At 36.1% G+C, this 24,836-nt stretch overlaps 1 protein-coding gene across 2 annotated transcripts in view; it reads left to right on the top strand.

Annotated features, from left to right (window-relative positions):
* LOC139144739 (smoothelin-like) overlaps positions 1-22,883 on the top strand; it is a 77,997-nt gene extending 55,114 nt beyond the window's left edge. The window contains exons 11-19 of one of the 2 annotated variants that reach the window (XM_070715467.1): positions 5,840-5,992; positions 6,478-6,553; positions 11,342-11,677; positions 12,997-13,047; positions 14,480-14,563; positions 15,346-15,442; positions 15,882-16,083; positions 16,545-16,696; positions 19,301-22,883. In XM_070715467.1, the coding sequence (XP_070571568.1) occupies positions 5,840-5,992; positions 6,478-6,553; positions 11,342-11,677; positions 12,997-13,047; positions 14,480-14,563; positions 15,346-15,442; positions 15,882-16,083; positions 16,545-16,696; positions 19,301-19,427 (1,278 nt within the window). In that variant the 3' untranslated portion in view covers positions 19,428-22,883. The remainder of the gene's footprint in view (positions 1-5,839; positions 5,993-6,477; positions 6,554-11,341; positions 11,678-12,996; positions 13,048-14,479; positions 14,564-15,345; positions 15,443-15,881; positions 16,084-16,544; positions 16,697-19,300) is intronic. The other variant, XM_070715468.1, reaches the window with a different exon arrangement.
* The last annotated feature ends 1,953 nt before the right edge of the window (positions 22,884-24,836 follow it).

Genomic DNA, 24,836 nt, shown 5'->3' with positions numbered 1-24,836 from the left:
GTTTGCAAATACTTTGCATCACAAAACATTTTTTCTCTCTCAGTTCTCACAAGATGTAATCTTCACTCATGACTGCTGTAAATTCGTCGGGTTATTTGATTAGATTTGAAGTTTTTCCTGCCCTTTGGGAGACAATAAGTCAAAAAGGAAGTAAAATTCTCACTGCAATCACAGCTTACATAACCCAGTTTTCATATATTGGCAAACTGTACAGCTTTTCCAAATTGTTAACAACATGAATTTTTTTCAGTACGCAAAGTGTACAAGACCAATGCATCAAGAAAACTTGATTCTGTCTGATTGGACTGGGTCTTTGATGAGAAAATGAGGAGGAATGACACATATAAATTGTGTTTTTGATCAGAAAAAGATAGACATGAATTCCACCTGACAATAAATTGAATAATGTGTATGCAGAGTGGTTCATTGCAAGGGACATTGCATAGAACAAAGTTCCAGATCATACCGCGATCCTGCCAGATACTTTGATGAAAGATTAAAGAGCAAAGACAGGCAACTTGACCCAGATTGAGGAAAGGGATATCAAGCCAGCTGCAAGATTTACAGCACGCTCCATCCAGCTCCAGCAATTTCAAAAATTCAATTTTGGTTAAGAAGCTACCAGTGAAAAGAAATTTTCAAGTTAGTCATTGTTTAAATTTACCCCTAGAGTTTTAGCAGTTTTGCAACGCGGCACTGCCGATCTACCGTAGCTACTAGTTCAATTGGCATTCTTGTCATGTTTAAGTTCTTACTTGGATTTCTCTCCTCATAAGTCTGCATCACACTTTAGTGGTATCCATGGCAACCATTGACATCAGACAATAATATCTGCAGGATAGTTGAGGTTGCCATGGAAACCTGTGACATCACTGGAGTCATCACCAGTGATCCAGTGAATAACACCGAGATTACCAGGAGGTTCTATTTCACATTACACAAATTGAAATGATATGTTTATCTTTAAGGGTCACTAAATTTAGACAACTCTACAATTACATGTCAGAGTTCACAGTATCTAGAGCTATCTGCATTTTGACCATCCTATTTCCCTGCCTGATACAGTTTGGTCCCTTGATAGAACAACCAAATGAGCAAATCAAGAGCCTGCTATGATGCCCAGTATCAAGACATTGTTGAGTTTTACACTAAGGCAGTACGCATCTAGAAAATGGAAAACTCAAATTTTTTGCTCAAACTTTTCTCAAGGCAACTTTGAACCATTTTTTTTTCAAAATGAAGAAGTAAAATCAAGGTCACTAATTTGGTACAAGAGAAACAAATTACCCAACACTGACTGACACTTCAAATACAAAATGGCCACCATTCCTAAGTTAACTCTAAGCTAAAAATTATTTCTTCTATTTAAAAAAAAAAGACGGTGAACATTTTATTCACACCTAGAGCTTCCAAATGAGCCCACAAGTGGCAGACCAGAAAAGTATTGTAAAAATTTTGAGTCCAAATCGCTGTCACTGAGGCGCATTCTACCGTTTTATACATCCAAGAAATCGCATGCAACAGTTGCAAGGGTTTAACACACTAAAACATTCTACGATATCAAACTATTTCATCCTTCTGCCCAAGATTTCCAGAATTGGTTCCATTAACATTGACACACTGATGGAAAAAGCAGGTGAAAGGTCAGTGTATCTGAGTGTATTGACTCCTCTATGTAAGTTCCAGCACAACATTGCCATATCAGAGTGTATTATCTCAACCTAATAAATAACCTTTAGAGCCTGACAGAGGATTAGGTAAAATATTTACTGGTACTTGAAGACGGTATTTCAAGCGTATAGGATGATATGTCGGTCCAGTGGATCAAACCTCCATCAGCAAGATCGTGATTGGATAAATGAGCGTGCAGCTGCATGCATTTCAATGGTAATAATTTTAATATCGCGTTTTAAATTTTTCTGATTTGTAATGTAGTATGGCATCTTGAAGAGTATTGGAACTTATAAATGGAGATTTATATTTTATTAGCTTGGAGACAAATATTAAAGCAAAATGTTCTTGTTTGTGCTGACCATGAACCCATTTAATGTAATGCGCTGTCTATAGAATCAGGCGTACGGAACAGTGTGAAGGAGGGACCATGGTGGGATGCAGTCCAAGTCATGAAAACCCATGTCAACTCTATTTCCTCTCTCTGTGGATCAAACTGAACGATTTAAAAAAATCATAGAGTGCAAAACATAGGGGTAGGCTTGAAAAGAATTACTTGGTGTAAATATGGTTTCAGTTTACTGGAGTGTTTTGGATGCAGGGTCATTTTGGGGTCATGGTGTATCCTGGCTGTGTATTATGTAATGTAATGAGACGAGATTGGGTTTCTGGTCTTGTTAGGATGCTTGTGGTTGTCCTCAAAAATTACAAACATACCTTACTGTGTTGTTAGATGATACCCATGTTTTTTGTTCAGACCTTTGAGAACTTCAAGGTTAGCTGCCTCTGTGGTACACTCAAAACATATGGCAGCAAGATAATAATGGCTGACATGACAAAGTGCATTCAATCTCATGGAAAGAAGTGCCAAATTTCAGAAATCGCAGACTTTCACAAAATCCCAGTCAAACTGTGCGACATTTTTTTATATTTTATCCTGCTGTTAGTAGCAAACACAATGACTGTCTGTGAATGTGTTTTAATGCATTCCTCATGAATAGAATCATCCCTTTGAAGTTATCTCAAGTTGCCAAGTAGAAGTGAAACTTAACTTAAGTTATCAAACTGTATAGTGTGTCCTTCATGTTGTATTAAGATGGATGAATTTAAAGTTTCTTGGAGGTCAACATTGGGAAAGTGTTTCTAAGACTTGCACATGGTTCTCTGATTTGGTTTCATGTCCTAGTTGACACTTCTGAAAGGCCAAAGGTCATAGATCACAAGACAGCTGGTAAAATGACACTCTCCTTCCACGGGGAGTAAAAATTTCTGCACCTGTTGGAGGGATGTCGTCCTGTCCAACAAACTATGCGTGAGATTATCTAAGCCTTGTCTCTGAGATTCCAAGACTACGCTTTGAAATGTGATTGAAATTTGCAATGCATGTTACCACATGTTTAAAATTAATAATGTATACACATCTCAGCTTGCTGTGTTAAAGTCAGCAAGTTTGCGGTGGAGTTAATATCAAAATCTTTCGGGCGAAGTACTTTCATTGTATATTTTATGTATGTTTCAAGTGTGTTTTCAAGTGCTTTTTGGCAGTGCTATCTGTCATAGATTTGTCAATGTGATTGACATGAAATTTGTGTGTATAGAGTAAAATTGGACTTTTTACTCCACAACTATGAAATAACTTATGATAATCCTCAGTTAGTTCATCAGTATTGAAGAGATAGGTTTTGATTTGAATCCTGTCAAAAGTAAACACCTGTCATTTTACAATCAAGATGATAAACAAGTAGTGATGAGCATGCTGTAATATTTCAAAATAAACACACTCTTTTGTCTTGAAAACATTTCTAGGATGCCAAAGTAATGCTAGATGTAAACCATGTTTGTTATTCCATTTTTGTCGCAATCAATAGAACAGTGAAACAGCTGGGCAATATTTTTCATTAGCTTGTCACCGTTATTTTACTTACAATATTGATTGTGATAACGTAAAAAGTGAAATGTTCATCAAAGCGCTGACTGCAGCAGTGACAGAAAACATAGAGTAAATAGGCTTCACAGAAGTCACTAGTTTCAAAAGATTTCACTTGCGACAAGTGATTTTATATCACGCTCAATTTATTGCATTCTTCAGTGAAAGGAAATGTTCTTGTATTAAGCGAGACCTTGTGACATTGCCATGTAGGGAGACGGCCAGTTATTTTAATGTCATAATTTTAATGTCACTTTTTTGAGTGTTGATTTTGAATAACCTTCAATTCCAATAATACATGGATGAAACTTCCAAACATTCAGGTGACTTCAATGTCATACAACACATGTGATTAACTTGAATCAAGCATCGAACATTGTCTTTGTCATCAATAAATTTTCTCAAGACTTTCAGTCAAACCTGGAAATCACTCACATTTGCATCACCCATTTAAACAAAATGAAGTCACAATCAGAGCTTTTCTGATGAATCAATATGAAATCAATCATATTAGAATAATATGTAGTAAGTTCAAGTTTTCATGGACTACAGAAAGAACATATCATTGGTATTTGTAAGGACATTTGGACATTTGAGCAAATGTATCTGATTTAAAATGTTAATTTTGTGGCTTGTGGTTGCTAAGTTAGAACAAAACCATGGGATTGTGTGTTATATGTACCATCATGCGTGTCAATTTGAAAGCAGAAAAAAAATAATTTGGAGGCTGAGATGAAACAATGCTGGGAATGCAATGGTCATAGAGTCTTCACTAATGAATTCTATGCAAGTTGTTCTGTTGTTGTGAAAGTTCAGCATGACTTGTTATGATCTCAAATTGGGTGAGTCATTTATTATCAGTGTGCAGTTTTTTCAACCCACACACTGACGTATGTGAAAATCTCACACCAATGTTTAAATGAATCTGCGTCAAATGGTAGGTCTCATTTGAAATTCAACACTCTTGTGTTTGATGTTTTCCTTCGTTACATGTAGCTTTGAGTTGTTTTTTTTCGCTGCCAGTTCTGTATGGGAGCAGTTTTGTAAAAGTGTTTCAATCAAGCTCAGGTCATATTTCCATCGCAAACGTTTGCCCACAGCCATCCTGTGGTGTTTAAGGACACAACTCTGAAATGTAAGAGTGTTGCTTATGTCCAAACTTCCCAACAAACAAACATAGGCAACATAGCAACCATCTGTGACATTGTCTGCTAGTTTACTTGTAATCCATTGACATTTGCTGGCTGATGACCAAACTGTACAACCAAGGTACCGAACTTCTAGAAGTCAGTTTTTCACATTGATCTGAACACCCTGCAGGTACTAACTTTACAGTGTCACAGGCCAAATACATTAACCTCTTGGACTCATCAGGGGTTGTGCAACCATTGTGTTATTGCCCTTGATACAACTATGGCCGAGTGTTTCTGTTGTGATGGGTTAGATGAGTCAAAACCTCTTGCCAAGTCCACAGCGATATTTACACTGTCTTGTGACCCGACCTCAATATGCAAGTCTGATTCAACTGTGCTTGGCTGGCAACCAGTTTTATCCAGAACACCACAGAACAACATATCCTGTTTTATTTACATTTTACATACAGCTCTGATCTCAGCCAGTTAGTTATTACTACAGCTGGAAGATACACGGGATTACATCCATTCGAAGCGATGTGCTTTCTGCTTTCCAATATTCTCAGGAGGAAATTTACATGTTGAAGAAGTTTCAGTGCCTCTGTTCGTGGATGGGTTTCTGTCATTGACCATAATGTTAGAGTTCAAAGAGCAATGAATCTTTGGTATTTGCTGTGTGGCTTGAGGCCATCAAGTGCTTTACACTGTTGTAGACTTCCACAGACTTGATTGCTTGCAATAACTGATAGTGTCATACCATCTTTCAACATTATCAACAGAGTTAGAATATTTTTCCTATTTCACTGATCTCATATATTTTTTGAGCAAATTTTTAAGGTTTTGTCATGTAGAAAGTTTGATAATCAGTTTTGCCAGTAGAAGCGATGTGTTATTCTATTGTAATCAGACAGTGACAGCGATGACATGTGCCGATGTGCATCAAAATATATGCATGCATTCTTCACTGTCAATTTACAACTCTGACCTGTGAGGCAGTGAATTCCAGTCAGCCATATTCCGCGCCAGGTCTCCATCTCTGTAGGCACTGATTGTCTGTTTATCCTGGATTCTACCTAATAATGTGTTTTCATCTGTTTTTCTGGAACAGACAGAGCAATCCAGGAAATTCCAGGGAAAAGGTGAAGACAAAGAAATCGGCAAAGCGGGATCATCGTCGAAGGAAGAACTAGAGAAAGAGTACTCCAATATGGCACCTACTCCAATTGAGGAACTCGAGGATGAAGCCGAATTGGAAAGAATGGTGATTTGAAATCTTGAACTTTTGTGGAAAATTAGAAACAACTTTGCTTTAGTGATCACTGTTATTTGCTAAAACTGCATAATGGGAATCTGTTGTTGTGTGTTGACCGTTTTCAAATACCATTCATTAAGCAGTGTTAAATTTCAAGTCAGACATGCGAATGTGTAATCACAGCATATAGCTATGCATCATATTTTACCCAAGGTTTTATCTATTTGCAATTCCGTATTCATACAAATTACAAGCATATTTGTGCTGTAATTTAACATGAAAACATTTGATTAATTATAAGATGATGCGCATATTGTTAGCTGTCATGGTAACAAAAACATGCTGGTATTTATAACGGTACTTTGTTGTGTGGTGACAAAGATTTGACAACAGTGAGATTAATTAAAAACTATCCTGTTCTCACGCATACTGTGTTTGATCAAGCTATTTGTGTTTTTCTTCTTCTCTATCTACCGTCATCTCTGTGTTAACAGTTGGACGCCACAACAGACTTTGATGAACGAAGGAAAATCAGAACTCGTCTCCGTGAAGTCAGAAGAAAAAGACGAGGTAAGGTTCACAATCATAACTTCATTAGAAAAAATTTTGCTCTTTGCGATTCACTTGTGGGCCAGCAAAATGTTGTAGATCTCATAGCAAGCGAAAAAAATGAACTCACATCAACATTAGCAGGCAGGGTATATCAACATTAGCAGGCAGGGTATATGATAAAAATCATGACATATTGAACGCAGGTTACAGGATTCAGTGTCCAGGCAGTTACGTGACCTGGGTTGGTGAATTACTGAAAATGTATTGATGGTGTCTGAACAAATGCAAATTAGGCATGTGTATCACTTCTTAATTACAGAAGAAATGATAGTGAAAACTGCGTTGAATTTTTTATAAACAAGAAGAAATATAATGCAAAGATAAGTCGATTGCCAGAAGGCATATTGATTTAACACTGAGAAAAGTTAGGGTTGTAATATTTCAAACTTGTAGGTAAGGTGCATTTTGAAAATTCAGTGTTTACATTTCATAAGGGCTTGAAGTTTCTCTCTTGTCTCTGTTTGTTCTCAAATTATCGCTTCTTATTTGAATCGTAGAAAAACCCAAAGTAATATATCCATGTGTGTTTAATCTCTTAAACCTCCAGTATTTCAAATCCACACAAACTGATCAGAAATATATGATACTTTGCATACCGTACAAGATATGTAACATTTATGGAGTCTTTTAAACTAAATTGCTGCTAGGCAAAGGGCTGAAGACTTTTGAACCTCGTGAAAGCGATGTTTTAAAAAACCTGTCTTGTGCAGCTACTTCTGGCTCCAAGCAATCTTTACGAGATCAAAAGTAGAAGCAGTTTTGTAGTTTGACAATTAGCTAGATAGAAATCTCAGTGAATGTTGTAAATATAACATTTATTCTTGGCATGTGTACTGATGCAAAGCGGAATATTTTGTGGTTGTTGTGTCAGATCTGATGCAACACTCATAAATGTTTAAAACACGTGTCACATTTCAGTGTATTGTGTTACCCTGGACGGCAATTTTCAAGGGTTCAGCTGAAAAGAGAGTTTAAATAAACACACTCTGTTAGCCTGCTGGATTCATTTCTGGCTGTGTATAGCAGCGTGTTCATTTTTAGCCGGATGCCGGCCAAATTGACCGGCTACTTTCGTATTTTGGCCGGCTACTTTACAGCACTGTTTCGCTCTCTGGCCCGGAAATTCTGGTTTTGATAACAATAATTAGATTTTTTTGGTGGTCTTGCAAGCCGCAGATAATATTTCAGAAGTGCCGATGTGGGTATATGTAGTCTAGCAATTTACGCGGTGAACTTGTTGCTATCACTGTAGTACCGCGATCAGCGAACGTGTTGTACTATACACTGGGCATCGCTCTCGAGGTCAACCTCGCTCGCCCGATCACAGCCCGAATTATTCCGACGTTCACATCGGGTATAGCCGAAAATTGGACTAACATACAATTACGTTATGCCCGCGAATAGCCGACCATTTCCGAATGAAGCCGACTTTTGTTTCGCTCAAACGCGGAAGAGAAAGTCGACGCTTGAGAGCTATGGTTTTCTGCGTAAGAGTAGGGCCTTGTCTGATGGGTTTGGTAGGTTTTGATAAAATCTAAAGCGACCACAAGTTACTGAGTCTCAGTATTCATACTTTCAAAACGCCACGTCAATCTATCCATGGTCGATCACGATGTCAATATTCAACTCAAGTCGATCGACATCGCGCTTTGTGGAGGGGCTGTGGTTGTGTGCATCGCGGAAGAGAAAGTCGACGCTTGAAAACTTTGATTTTGTGACTTGTCTGTTGGTTATGGGAGGTTTAGGTCAAATCTAAATAAACAAAAAATTACTTAGTCTCACTTTTTGTACTTTTGAAACTCTACGTCGATCACAGTGTCAAATTTCAGGTCGACCGATATCGCGTTGTGTGTACTGTGTTACAATTGACTACCAGTGTAGTACAGGCTGGCGTTCAGTGTCGTTTATAGTTTGAGGTTTTATCAACATGAACACTGAAATTTAGCTCTCTTTTTCAATTATATTCAACATCAGCAAAAATCAATAATCAGCTCGCGGATTCGTTTTATTGTGAAATTAGTACAGTGAATTAAAATCACTGAAAATTGTGTTCCTATAATTCATTGAATTGAATAAACTCTTTGATTTTTATACTGTATCTTCAATCAAGTTTATTTAAATCAGTAAAACACTTTGTACAGCCAGGCGGGTCAGGATTCTAGCGGATCGTTACCTGGGTTGTGAAAACCCTAGGCCCCATTCTATGATGTATTTCAAAATGTTTGTGCAAGTCATGAGCTAAACATAATTCTACACAACAGTCTGGTGAAATTTTGCTATTATCCTTGTCAACTGAATGTAGTTGACAGGCCCAAGTGATATCAAATTAATTTTTCTGACTTTTTTTAAAACTTTATCCCTTGAAAACATGTTGTAATTGGCAATGATAATGATTATTCTGTATGCTGAAATGGTCTTTAATACTGTACAAGAATGCATAAAATTACTCCAAAATGTCTTCAAAATTTAAAAATTTCTTGCCCACCCCCGTTCCTGAAACCCTCCCCTTTGTGTATATTGAAATAGCCTTTTATACACTGTATAAGAATGCATGAAATTGCTCAGAAATGTCTTCAAATTTAAAAATAATCCTTAACACTCTCATGCTGAAATGGTTTTTCATACAGTACAATAATGCATGAAATTATTCCAAAATGTCTTCAAATTTTAAAAATTTCTTGCTTCAGGGAGGGGACCCCCTCCTTGAAACCCTCCCTCCTGTGTGTATGTTGGAATAGCCTTTTATACACTGTATAAGAATGCTTGAAATTGCTTAGAACTATCTCCCCCCCCCCCCCCCGCCCAGAAAACCTGGTTGCACACATTAGCTAACCGCCTACTTTTCTGAATTTTCCGCCAACTTCAAAAATTTTTGAGAACCCTGTATAGTGAAGAAGTGTTCTTTTAACTCCAAATATTTCAAAAAACTTTTTCCCCCTTCTTTTCAAACGATGGAACATTAATTGCCACTAGATGTTTCCAAAAGTACTCCTTTCTTCCCTGCACTATTGAAGCTATTATTAACCAGCATTATTTTACGTGTAGTCCTGTTTGTGTCCCAGGATGACATCGACAAACGTTTCATCAAAATTCTTCTGATGATCCCATGTTGTGAAAATCTCACAAAGACTTACATAACCTTGATCATTGAACAACCCTGAAATCTTTGGTATGTGGTCATGTGACTACTATATGCATATTCATAATGTGGAATTTTAATACCAAATACTAAGAACAGGATTGCCTTACAAAGTAAAATTTAGATTCAAAAACCTGTCACAGATTCATCTTGATTTCATAATTGCTGTAAATAGAATTCCTATTATATTTAATTGTATGTACGATTAAATTCTTGCTCTACTGCGTTGGATAACTGTTAAATAAGGGTGTTAATGTTACTGACATTTTGGGTACGCCAACAATATGGTCCAAGATGTAAAAAGCATCTCAACTTGGTGTTTCTGCAAATCTGTCTGTTTTCCTTTCCGAAGGCGGCAAATTTTTCTTTTCAGCAAATAACAGCAAAGAACAGGCATTGCTTTGCCACAGAGGGCAGGTTAGATATCATCATGGAGGTTGATGAGACAAAACTATGTCCTTCCTGTGCATGCCAAGGTGGTGATATGTGAGGGTGTCATACTGCAGCAAAAATCCACCATCCAGTGATTTGTCAGTGACACCTTGATATGTCAAAACTTCACAGCAATTCCCAAAGTCTGTTCCCTCTAAACTTGTCGTCTCTTATAAGTGTTGTGCCACAAAGAAACCTTTCTTGTTTTCAGGATTTTCCCGTATCATGACCTAGCCGAATTGGCCAAAAGCTATTCTGATACAACAAAAATGATTAATTTCCCAATGTACGAAATGTCTGGTAATACCTATTAAGTATATGATTTTTCAAAATTCATACAGGATTATCAGTATTGGAATGAGTTGTTGATTCTGAAATAGTTTACTATATGTGCAAGTACTATTTATTTCTCAATACTCACTGCATTACAGTCACCACCACCTGTCGTGTTAGTGCTATCAGCCTTACATCAACATTTTATAAAACTCGTAACTGAGTCATCTGCATGAATCCTATCGGTGTCAAACCTGTGCTCTACTTGGAGTTTTGTTATTGATGAGAAGCTAGTTCCAAAGGAAAATAGTGCTTAGCTATGCTTGTCTGGTTTACAGAATGGATGTGCAACGTTTTCACAAAGATTCTTTTCTGCTTGAATCAAAATGAAGACTATCGTGAAAGATGACTGTAGCATTCTTCGGTAACATAGGAAGTTATACGTCATTGCAACATGCATTGAATAATTCTACAAAAATGCCAGTGAGGGTGCTATATTCATCATTAGCGAAAAATTTCAAGGGACTTGCCCAAAGGGTGATGTAATAAGTGCTCAAGGTAACATTGAGCTAACTCCTGTCCACTGGGTCAGCGTCTAGTCTCTGAATGCTCAGAGCTAACAATATGTAAATCAGTGCCAAAATTTACATTGTGTCTGATGTATATTAAATAAAGACCGAACCCTCCCAGTTGCTTACTCTATTACATCCTGATTTTCATCTACCACATAGAATATTATCCCAAAGCTTTTGATGTGAAAGCCGCAAGCAAAGCAGAATTTGCTCAAAGTATTATTCAAGTTGAAATGTTGGTCAGACTTCTTGACAATATGTGATGTAGTACAGTGCATTAGTATTTGCATAAAAACACTCACTGTCTTGATTCTTTGTTCATCCGTTCAGAGGAAAGAGACAGGAAAATGGCACAGAGGGAAAAAGAGAGAGAGCAAGAGAAGAGAGACAGGATGGCTGCTGCAGATAAAAAATTCTTTGGTATTGTCAATGCTGGCGGACCAAGATTCTCTGGTTCAGTTTCCACCAGTACAAGCAGCAGTACAAGCAAGACTGATAGTAATGCCAACACCACCAAGACTGATGACACCAGCAACGCAAACACAACCAAGACGATTGTCGCTAAGAAGGATGAACCCGAGTCCAAATCGGTCACCAAGACAACTGAGGAAAAGACAGAGGGAGGTACAACGATGAAGAAAACCACTACAGTCACAGAAACCAAAGGTAATTTCGGAACAAACTCAAAAACTGTAAATGCTGTGCATATTTCACAATCTCATCTTCATAAAGCGGAAATGTCATTTAGTAGAATTTTTTAAACATCTTATTTTAATGCCAATGGTCAGTAGTTAACATTAAATTCATGCTTGGCAAATCAAGTAAAAAGGACATAATCCATAGCAATCAACATTTCAAAGCTCTTTGTTAGTGTAAACAGATCCTCTCTGAATATTAGTTATCATGCTGATTTATAGTGTTGGAGTCCGCAATAAGCCAGCCATGAGCCAATACTTGGTGCCATGTGCTTTACCAGTTTTCAATTGCATCTGAACTCACAGATGACAAAAACTACTGTGACTAACTTCTGATCTGCAGAAGTTAAAATTAGCTGGACCCTTGAATACTTCCATAAATTGTTGTAATTTCCTTCCAATTTCACCCAATACACATAAATTGCAGCATCAAATGTTGACCATTGGTATTACATTGAAATGTTTAAAAGATGTTGCTTGAAAGTTGTGTATCTATATATAAATTGATAGATCACTGGTAAATAATGATGAAACAAATCTGGAATCACTTGCCGCTTATTGTTTCAAAACTATCGGGTTAAGGTTTCTCATTTCATCCAGTCTTTGTGATTCACCTGCCAAAGTCTTTGAAAATTGTCCTCATGATATCATCCCAAGGAAAAGGGAACAATTATAGAAATTCATAATTTTGTACCATTTTATTGATTTAATATGGTCATATACCGGTACTGCAACACCGACATGCAGATTGAAATTTTGATTCACAATTTCAGAGTTCAACATCCAACAATATAGCGCTTCTCCATCGTCAAAAATTGGCAAACTTAAAATTGATGTGAGCTTGGCAGGTGAATGAATCAGGATTTTCTCCTCGCACCACACTGACTTTGAATTCCTCAAAGTTGATTCCTCTTCAACTCCTTCACAAAGTAAAAAGACGATGCTTTGAGTGGCGAAGTAAATCAATGAGTCATGACTATACTTCATGTCACTTACATTCCAAACATAGTGTTTTTAAACTGAATATTCAAACATAAAAACAGTCAAGCTCTTCCATGCTGTCAATCAAACTCTAAATTAGTCATTAAACTCCATGTTTGGTATTATGGTAATTATTGGCATTGCAATGGCTATAACCCTACAGTAACACATTTATGGACATTGTAACACTAAATATGGTAATAAATCGCCATATCAGGATAAGTAAATCAGTGAATCTTTAATCACCCACTTCGAGTAAATGTTGGGTAATGTGAACAAGTGTAAAATAGACCAATGCTTCATTAACAGGCGGTGATTCCAAATCAATGACAGTTGAAGAGAAGACACTTATCACGTCAGGTAAACAACGAGAAAGAAATACATGTAAACATCAATAAACAACAAACAGTTTTCCATTTCCTCTATCCACTATATCCCTGTGTGAATTCCATCAAGCTGTTTGCTTTGTTTTCCAGTTAGGAGTCTCAAAGATAAGGTTATTCAACTGTTGCAACCGTGGTGTCTGTATTGTTGATGTGTTTTTTCCACTGAAATAAACACTAGTCCTATCAACTGAACACTCCATAAAACCAGATAATTGCAGTTTTATTGGTGTGACACTTGTAACCTTTAGATTCCCGTTGTTAAACTAATTTATCACAGTGTCATGTAGACTTATGTCAGGAAGATTTTAGAGATAACAATGAGTGTTCCATGTTGTCACTTTTGTCTGTTGTCCGAAGTGGAGTAATCTTTCGATGTGCTTTGAATTTTAATTTGGTGTTTAGGTGTCGCTTGGATTCTATTTCTCTGACTATTTGCACCCTTTCTGACCATAAATGTAAAATCAGATTTGTTCATGTCAAAAAATTCATGAAGTTAAACAGTGAAATGAATGAGGTTCTGTGCAAACTATTTAACCCATGATTGATCACTGAGGTGAGTTCTGATGAAATTTTCAGCATGTATTACACACTAATTCTGTTCCTTGCTACCGGTAGTAACCAATAACTTACAATATTTGCCAACAATGGCGTTGCAATTCTCTCACTTATCAGAGCCTTTGATTTCAAAAGTACTGTCACCCTATTCAATAGTGGATTAAAAATTGCACAGAACAACAAATTTCTGAAAACTTCAGTGAACATTTTGACATAAACCTCTGTGTGCTCGCTGTTGTAATAGAGTGGAAGTAATTTATCTAATATGTGTGTGCTTTTGACATCCATGTCTTAATTGTTTACTAACTGATTACTTAATTTAAAAGTACCTTTTGAATGTTTTCTCACATATGGCCAAGTACAGAAATGGAAAATAATAGAAATTGAAAATATAATCAGTTATATTGTATAGAAAATGTCCGACGATCATCCTTTTCTCTGAAATTTGTTATTAACTGTTTATTATGGCTTCATGGTGAGGCTTTCGATTTTGTCGGACTATGAATAGAATATTTGAACTATTGTTTGTTAAAACTCAGTCAGCTATTTTGCTCATTGATACAACATTATGAACAGGTGTGTTTACTATAGACTCAATTAAGCAAATCACTTTTGACAAAAATACAAATGTCAGGAAATGATACATGTTGTAGCAGGAATATGGTGCTACCATGAGAACTACAAATAGTTATTCAGAATATATTATTTTGAAGAAGATGAAGCAGTTATGAAAAATTTTCTTACATTGTACTGTCCCTCCATCCTGGCAAAACAGCTGATTCATGGGATTGAGATACTCATGTGACGAAATATTCTCTCTTAATTTTTGCTGAATTCTGTTCATATTTCAGGAGATGGTTCATCTTCTTCCATGTCAGTTACAAAGACAAGTTCTTCTTCAAGCAGTTCAACTGGCGGTACTTCCGGCAGAAGAAGTAAGTCAACAATGGGATTTTTTCTCCTCAGGGTTAGGGTCCGATGGGGGGGGGGGAGGTTAGGGGTTAGGGGTGGCACATGGTGGGTTGGAGAGAGTATAACTTGACATTGCTGATAGGAAATAGGCAGAGCAGTTAGTGGGAGATGAGCCAGTTCTTGGATCAAGTCTGTTCTCAATTGAAATAGTAGATGCATGAAGCTGTGTGTACATGCTTTGACTTCAATTATATTCAATATAATTTCTCTGACATTTTATTCAAGCAAGTAGGTGATTTGGAGTCACAAAAACTAAACTGATACGATAATGACAGCAATAAAATCAAGCAAAGTTCTATTTTTGGTTTTTAAGACCCTGACTTGGATAGTGATATCTCACTAAGCAGAACAGTGTGACGTTGTGACTGTACTCAATTTGACATCTATGTATGCTGTAGTAGCGGACATATTTCTTGGAAGCAAATTATCAGATAAAAGAGTCCAGCAATGGAATTTTTCCTGTTCTTCCCTCCTATTTGTCCTCATGGAGTTAGTAGGATGGAGTCCACGGATTGGAAATTTCAGTCATGTATCTTTTCAATATTTGTTTTGTTATCTATTTCATCCTGATGTTAAAAACTTACAAAAATTGATTGGAGAATTCAACGCATGTTGTCAACTCTATTTGAAATCAAATATAATGATAGACTGTAGTACAACTCGTCAGAGATACGTAATAATTTGTATTTCTGTATTTGCCAAATTGCGTCTGAGATTGATTATAATTCATATATGTCTTTGACAGTGTCTAAGTTTGAAGAGGAACTTGAAGCCAGGAGGAAAGCAAGAGAGGAAAAGAGAGACTTGGAAACCAAGAAATTCAAAGAAGAAAGTGTCAAAAGGTAGGAAATACTGTCACTGTGATACATGAATGAAATCAGTAGCTTTTGTCATGTGACAGCAAATGCTGGGATGTTTGTGTCTCAAGTTCTTTAAACCATGCTTGAAAAGGACCGGGATTGGGATTAATGAAGGTGTTCAACAGATTATGAGGCAATTCTGTCTTTTTTTCTTCTTTGGAAATTGCAATCGGTATATAAATATGGTGCTAGATATTTGGATTAAGTCCGGACAGGGGTTTAACAAAATCTTTTGGTAAAAATAATTTTTATCGATTTTTCAGTGATGAGATTTTGTAAGTTTTCTGCTCAAAATTTTGTATGTGAAAATTATTAAGGAATGAAGCTTTAGATTTTTCAGTGTGTAGATTTAATGGAAAAATCTTTGAAGCAGCTCCAAAATGAAAAATTAAGACATTAAGTACTCTTTGGACAATTGCAGGCAAACTGCTGCAGAAAGAAGAAAACAGGAAGCCATGGCTGCCAAGAACAAACGATCTGCCATCATGGATAAGTTTGGTGGCGCAGCCAAGACAGGACCAGCAGTCGGAGGTGGGGGTGGTCCAAGAATGCAAGTACAGAATGCTAACACGATAAAGACCATGCTACTAGACTGGTGCAAGACAAAAACACAAGGATATCCAGTAAGTTTCATCACTGCTTTTATCAATACTTGATCTTCAGGTCATAACGAACAAATAAATAATTGTGACCTGTCATCTATTTTTTCACCAAAATGTGTTCCATGGATTTACCTGATAAAGTTTTTAGTTTTAGTGTGTATATATGCATTTATAATTATATGGTCACTTTGAGAAAGCCCAAGTCAGAGCGCCCTCTATTGGTCTTCTAACTCCACGCTGTTGTACACACACATTCATTGACTCCATATTTAATGCTTAATAATATTGAGAAGTTCTTCTTGGTAATGCTAGGTGATCGGGGGCAGTCAGTATTCTGGTTTGCTGTACTCATGTATTTCAACAATGTTGTCAAATCTTTCTACATGGTGATCAAGGAATTTCACGGAGGAACCAGGACCAATGAACAAGGGTCTTCGTCAACTTCTTTGACTGTTATACTTTATATTCCTGGTCTTTTGCAGAACTGTGAAGTGACTAACTTTTCCAGTAGTTGGTCCAACGGAATGGCGTTCTGTGCACTTGTCCATCACTACTTTCCTGATGCATACGATTACAACACACTGAATCCTAAAAACAGAAGATACAACTTCAATCTTGCATTCACCACTGCTGAGTAAGTTTGTGGTTTCTCTTTGTAATTTTGAACTAAATCATATACATCATTTTTATACATTTAAATATGTGTAAATAATCATATTTTATATTATATTAATTTGTCCTTTTGAATTTTTTACCAATTAGTTCACAACTAATTACCGACTTAATTTTAAAGACAAAGAAAGTACCTAAAGAAAGTGGTATCTCTTGACCAATGGTTTTAATATTGGAGTAAACAGACAAGCTTGTAAAAGTTATTGAGTTACATGACCAGTCAGCATCCTTACGGAAATTTCAGCCTTGCTGCACTGCCTTGCTGCAACATTGCTGCAGCATTGCTGTAATGTTGAAGCAACACAAAGGTTAGCCGGCAGCGATGTCATTTTTTGCTGTGCAAATTTTCAATAGGCACTTTGGTTGCTACTTTTGTTGCTGCTACTTTGCAGCAGTTCTGATATCAGACATGCAGAGGTTGCCACAATATTACAGTGCTTGTCATAATTCGTCAGTAACATACTCTGCTTGCCACTGCCTCACTGCATTAGTTGTATTACATTTTCATTTTATACTCATTCAAATGCACAGGTTGATCTGGTGCATTAATATGAAAATTATTGATAGTATAGATTTCAATTTACAAACAAATACTGCATCATGCAAGACACCATGTATTACCTGCCTGCTGTCCATTGAATCAGATGGTAAATGCAACTCATTCATGCCTATTGCGTAATGGATAAAAACAACAAGGTATAGAGTAATACGGTAATACACCACCTTTTTATTAGACTTTCAAAAGATTCATATCAAAAATGTAACAATGTACAGAAGGTGGTCTCAACTGGCTGAAATTTCATAACACCTTTAGATGACCCAGGGAACAAAATCGACAGTGCTCTGTTTTAACTTTGTGTGCAAGTTAGACACCTGTGGATGACTAACTTTTATAGTGTACAGCCCCACAGAAACCACAATAATATGGCTATATCTGATTTGCTCGAGATTGAAATGAAGACAAAGCATTTTATGTTCTATAATAGCCAGTAATACAGGTAATATAAAATGGATTTTATGTGATTAACAAATAATGACCAAAACTACACATGAACTTCAGAAAACTTTGTACTGCTTATGGACCACGGCAGCATGAAAAAAAACATCCTACCTGACAGTTGCCTGGCATTTACTCACATTTTGTCAACTGTGTCATGGGAAATCTGGTATGGAATCAATAGACCCACTTGTGCACGATATCCCTATCAACATATATGTCCCCATGTTATAATCTGTTGAACTCAAACAGCAATATTACTTTTTCAAACTCCTTGAAACATATTGTGTTGGAAAAATACAGAAAGTACCAGTCATAGATTTATGTCTAGCAAACTTTCTTGGACTAGAGCCCTATATTCTCTGCATCATTTAAAGAAACATATGAGCTCCCAACTCTGACAAGTATTACAAGCGAGGTACACATGAGGCAGTTTGTTCACTTATATGGCCTTACATATAAAGCAAGGTGTAAGCCTGTATTCCTCCATGAAACATAAGTGTTTTCGGTAATAGATTTTGTAAACATTTATAAATAACCAAATCACCTTTAATGATCTCTCTTTAAAATGTTTCAGAAGAAGCTGAACACTAAATATTAATTTTTAAATAATTTTAAAGGCTAATTTTTATTTTCATAATCCAAGTTAGACAATTAGCTTTCCTCTTTGTTTTCAATTTCTGCCAGATTACAAACCAATTGTCTGTCTATGAATATTGTTCAGTTTATGTACTGCAGGTGACATTTATGTGTGTATGTAGTATGTTTTACAGTGTAATGCATTCTTAACATTCTTACTTTATAACTTCACATACATGCATCAAAGCTGTACAAATTGTTGCATTGTGGTAAAACCCCTGGCATCTTCTGGCAACCACTTTGCGCAACTCAATATTTCATGCATCATAGCTGCACCTTGCAGTTACAAAGCTGCACAGATAGTTCATCTGAAACATGTTGCTTTTACCTGCTTCACAGTATATTTATTAGATTGTTGCATAGACTTTCTGTGCCAGAGTGTTCCCATCACACAATTGCTGCAATGTTGCTGCAATGCTACTGTACAAAGTTCATTTTCATAATGGCATTCTTCTTCTTTATGTCTGTCTTTAAACAAAGGACCAGTAGCTGTAAAGTTTGATGATTTTTCATCATTTTTGTTTTCAATGTCAACATTTTCTTTTTCTACTCCTCAAAGCATATTGCAATACAGAGTATTCAGCTTGTCCTCTCAACCTTTTAATGAGTAAACTGCATCGATATTGGTGATAAGTGAATTCTAGTCCGGACTAGAATTCAAATGTAAACAGCAACTGTGCATTTTACATGCATAGACACTGTGTTAGCTAGGCAAATAGTTTGTATTTTAACACACTGTCAGGGGGTTGGAGAATAATTTACAATTGACATACAGGACAAAAATAGTGAGATATCATCAAAAGTTACAGCTCCTGGGTTTTAAGCCACAGTTTGAACGGTGGACCTGTGTAAACTGTCAGGCAACCACAGAAGTAAATGTATTCAACAACGTGCTTTTTTTAATTTATGTTTTATTCCTTCCATTTTCAGAAAATGTGCAGATATCTGTCCTTTGCTTGATACGGAAGATATGATAATGATGGGAAACAAACCTGACTGGAAATGCGTCTTCTGCTACGTACAAAGTTTATACAGAAATTTGAACAAGAGAGACTGATTGAATCGTGGCATCTTTAGAAGCCATGAAAGCATCGTAGTCTAGCTTTTTTCTTTTCTTCAGCCACTCTGTATTTGAAGAGTTTATGTAGCTGACAGTTTCCTTTTGAATGTCTGTGTTTTCTTACTACTTAAATATGTAACAATTTTAAGTTCATTACCTTCAAAAGTTATTGACTTGACATAAAAAAAAATTCTTCCAGTTTGTGTACCACCCCTATTCTGCTGCATGGAATGACCTGTGTGAAAGGCCTTGGCATGTTCAATTGTGCAGAACAGGGTGGATGGAAGATTTGTTGTGATATTGAGGAGTGAAACCAAGACAGCATGAATATTGCGGGTGTCAGTACTTTTATATAGTCTTCATGTTTGAACACTTGATTTTGTCACTGAGCATTTTGATTTTCCATAGATCATGAACTATGCAAAGTAACTTAAAAGCCCCTCTGCAAGTACCTATACCAGTTTATATTACAACTCTTTGATAGTTTTTGTGGCAAGTATTAATTTTTGACAGTTTGCTATATAATTTAAGTGGCTTTCTGTAATTGCAGTGCTGTTTGTAGAAATGTGCAATAACCCATTTTTTTTTTCAAAAACAAGAAGTAATCTGAAAATTTACCCAAGTAATAAACTTTTCACTTTTCCTGTTACCATGACAACACAGCTTTATCACATACTCAGGATTGTTACTGAACAGGAATATCTCAATATAATGAACTCTCAGTATTTTTGTTTGTTGTGAACTCTTCATCATTTTTCATATGAATTTATTAGCAACTCATACTCCATGCAGATTTGATGGTCTGAGATGTTGACACACATTTCTTCTGAGAAATTTGATAGATTGTGTACAAGTATCAGCACCAGTGAAATATTTCACTCGTTAAAAGGAGTAATGTGTAACTTGTTACTATGGAAACTAACATATGAACATCTTGAATTAGACACCATATTTTTAAGAGTTTCATTGATGTAACCTAAAGTAACCCACTAACCATGACGGCATCTTGACGATTCTACTTGATGTGTTGGAGGATTTTATCATAAATGTATGTTCCAAAGTATCCATGACAACATCATGGAAGTCCAGTTATGACTTTTCCTTCTGAATCTTTTTTATGATAATCTTCCCGATTGCGATTTGCTAATTCAGAATTATTCTTATATACTGACACACATTTCAGATAAGTTGCAATGGCAATATTTACAAGCATGACATCTTGTCAGAAGATCAAATTGCAATATCATATACATTCAGGTGCATCATGGGTATTTATGAAGTGGAAAGGTCTTGGTTATGTTTTGGAATTGGGGGTCTTCTCCTGAGGTGTGATTGTAGACTTCAGCTCAAGCTAGGGGGTCCTTTCCTGACTTCTGAATGCCAATTGGCTCATAACAATGTTGGATCTCTTTTCCAGCAGTTTTTAACGCAAATGAATAAAAAGTGTAAACTAATGTAAATGTATACGCATAGAATAGGTCAAGTGTGATATGTTCACCTGTAAAAAATATTTATTAGTGAATTGGGCATTGTAAATCCATGTTTAGGAAGTAACTATTTCAAGTGAATTCGGCAACCAAAGTGGGGTTGTTAGAAATTTAGTAGTCTTTTAATACTGTATTGAATTGTATGGATGCAATTACTGATGAGAAATTATCTGTAGATATGTACGCATTTACAGTAAAGGATATGAAATCATGAAATAGCATTGGAATATATCAACTCACTGATGACTGGTGCTTAATTGTTTGTATGTATATGCATGCTTGTTGGACATTTCAGCTTTTGTAAAGTAACTTTTCCCCCTTCATTTTCTCTCTGGATAGTATTGTGTTTAGGATCTATGAGTGTGTGCCGGTATTGATAGGGTGTTTTAAATTATTAGAGATAAAAAACATTGTACATAGTCATATCGGTAGCATTGGAGTGCAAATGATAGTGTGGTTTTATGACATTTTTCTTCAATCATGCAATGAACAGTTGACCTGTCACATCTCAATTGGAAAATAATCCAAATTTACAAAAAAATGGTGTTATTTCAACAGATATTGTGATGCTGCATGTTTTCTACTGAAAATGAAACCTGAGATATGCTGATGATGTCACTAGAGAACTCAGACTTTCTAAGATATTGGCGTGGATGAACTATGTCAGCTTCAGACCACTGATGGTTTTCTCTAAAAACAGCATTGTACAACAGATTTACAGGATGGTGAAGGAGCCATTGACCAGGGAACTGCTTTTAGGTTCAAATCAAAGGCATCCAGTCAATATCTCAATTTGCAATTTTCCATCTTATGTATTCTTTGGTAACTACTCTTTATAGACATTATTGGTTTCATGAAATGATTGCATAAAATAACTTGATCTGGTTCGTTTATGCTTCCCTATCAGTCAACTTTGCCATCCATTGTGTTTTAGATTGGTTTAGTTTTCAGATAACTGCTTCAACAAATACAGGAATTCACTTTTCCAGTCATTTATACTTCATGTTTATTTTCTCACAACATTTGAAATCATGTCTACTGTCAAGTACCTGCATCAACTGTGAATGTACTCATCAGAATTAAATCAAATTAAATCTTCTTTCTATCAAGACACCATCCAAATTTTATGAATTAAACATTACAGCCAGTGGAGTAATGCCGGTATTTCATAAATGGTCACTGATGTTGTTACGAATGATGGCTTGTAGATCAATTAAACAAAACTATTGGTCTGCAGTCTGAAATGCAAGTTAAGTTAAATATTATACCAATTTTCAATTCAGTTCAACAAGAGAGTTTTGAACTTTCACCCCTTGTTAGAAAGAGGATGGACATACTCGGTCACTTCAAATTTACATTTATTCATGTAGCACAGGGGCCATGTCTGACCAGTTTTAAGTTTTCCCACAGAATGTCTGTAGCATTATACAGCATTGCTATTACACATTTGATATGGTGCCAAGTGAAAATCCATGGTTTGCCACTACAGATATGGATGACTTGATTCTTTTATATCAAAAGAAAAAACAAATTGCAATGTTTCTTTTTACACAGGATTGATTCAGAAAGTGAATGAGGCTTGTCACAGATATGAAATTTTTTGTAGTTTGTGTTTGAAAGTTCTCTACCTTTGGCTGTTTTCAGCATTCATGTAACACTGAAATCAATGAAACGTTCGGTCTCTGATGGCCTAACGCCTTTATCATGTCACTAAGTATCATCTTCCATTCAAAAGCAGAAAACAAACCCTAAAATACAAACACGCACTATTTTATGTATATTATTTAATTTTAATATTTACTGTACTGTAACTTTTGCTTTGTACATGACAGTTTTGTAATAAAGTTGAATACTAACCAGTAGTTAATTTATAAATCTGTCATTATATTATGATCTTCAGTAGTGCAATTTGTTTCTCTGATTACAAAGCCGCTTAGCTTGTTAATAAAGCAATTAATATTCCTAATTGTTTTTGTTGTCTGTTTTCATGATATCAAAATTTATTCTCTTCATCGTAAAGTCATTCTGTAAACTGAACATTACATTCATTCAAAAACTTCTTTTGCATGTTCTGCGCACGTTGTTCACTAAGCTGGTATCACACTAATTTTCAACGGACTTTTAGAGCTAGCTACTATTTGAAAGACGTTCTTCAATTATTTTCCTTCTCCAGAACTACACAAAGTACATAAAGATAGTAGCTATGTCTTCATATTCTTACATGCCAAATTGTATCCGATTATCATTGTACATTTTCTGATTCGGTCGATACCCAAGGGGCCTTTCACGAAAGGTCCTCTGAACAGAGGATCGTTTGAATTTAAGTCTAAGACTAGACTCTGAGAATGGTTGGGTTTCATTTACCAAATCACCCCTTGCCTATTGGGTCGTCACAAGGTGTACCGACTGAGTTGTGACAAGTTTAAATTCGTGTGTTGGTGCACAGACAGAAACTACAGTAGGTGTTTAGATTTTCTCAATTATCATAATGAAACACTGAAAGTCATTTTATAGAAAATGACAGCAATACATAGAGGGCGCTTCACAAAGGAAGCAGATTTAAAGGGGACTCGAAAAATGTTTACATGCTGGCATGTGTATATATGTTTACATCGGTCCGAGAACGGGTTGGTTGACTTTGTGTAATTATTGGGTTTTAGTAAGGTCGACATACGATATGGTAGCTTTAAATAAAACAGAAAGAGGGTTGGTTTGACGGTGGTGTGAGTTTTGAAAAGGCGCATAAGGGCGTACTGTGTAATTGTTCTCCTCTTTTTCGAGAAGCTTAAAAGTGTAGATACTTTGCATTCTGTACATCACTCAACAATGGAATTAGAAAGAATCATTATTAACGTCTTGTATTTTCTTCGATGGCCGTAATTCGCAACGATCTCCCACAAAATTACATACAAAAAGACATTCTATTCTATCTTAGGCCAAATAAAAAAAAGATGTGCGTTTCCGGTAACATGCCTCATAAAATAAGGGTAAGTTGGTCGAAGGAATATTTTTCCACTTTTTCTTGGCTTAGACCCATTAAATACGGAAGAATTTTGATACTTTACTAGGAATTTTTGAAAATAAGGAAAAAGTGTTTGGGGTTGGCGGTTCTTTCTAGGTTAGGTTGGCTTACCGGCAACACATGTGTGTTTTCTAAATTTGGCCTGATATCTTCGATATTGCTTTTTCTTTGTTTTCAAACGAGGTGAGATGAAATTTGCACTCATGCCTAGCTGTCGCACCGTTAATCGAACGTCAACGATATATTTAATTTTTTCTGATCGTCTTGATCTTTCAATTACATGACAATTACTTCACCGTGCAGTCACCTCTCCATGAGCCCACAGTGACTACGTCAAAAAGCAGAGAACGAAAGTATGATTGCGTTGCCATCACGAGATTGTCCAAGCTCCATTAACATAAAGTTTTGAAGTATTTTCAGTAACTTTTTTATTTTCATAACAAAAGCAATTTCTTGATCAAATCCCTTAACTGTGGTGAAAACAATTTCAAGTCGGGACTATAGAAATCGTCTTGCGACAACAATTGTGTATTCTTAGCAATACGTTATTCTGCTTGATTAACACTTGTTATTTCAATATTCTGAAGAAGATATATCTGCTATTTAGAAGAAAAATAATTCAAAGATATTAAAAAGCGTCATCTTTTATTCAAAGACGGTCATTATTGATTATAGTATGGATAGAATGTCAAGATTCAAGCACTAACAAGGTCTTGACCCAGCATTAGAGAGCATTCGTTTTTACAGGGAGGGGTCTGTGGAAATCAGGGGGTTGTCGGACTTTTACAAAACTGGGGTTTTTTTTGGGGGGGGGATCAAATTTTACAGTCAATGATTTGGGGTCAAATTTTACGAAGGTTTATATTGAGGTATGGCAAAAAACCCAACAGAATTGAC

This window comes from Ptychodera flava, chromosome 12 (assembly GCF_041260155.1).
Source record: "Ptychodera flava strain L36383 chromosome 12, AS_Pfla_20210202, whole genome shotgun sequence".
Lineage (NCBI taxonomy): Eukaryota > Metazoa > Hemichordata > Enteropneusta > Ptychoderidae > Ptychodera > Ptychodera flava.
The sequence above is the reverse complement of the archived record's forward strand: the minus strand, read 5'-3'. Positions and strand labels throughout refer to the sequence as shown.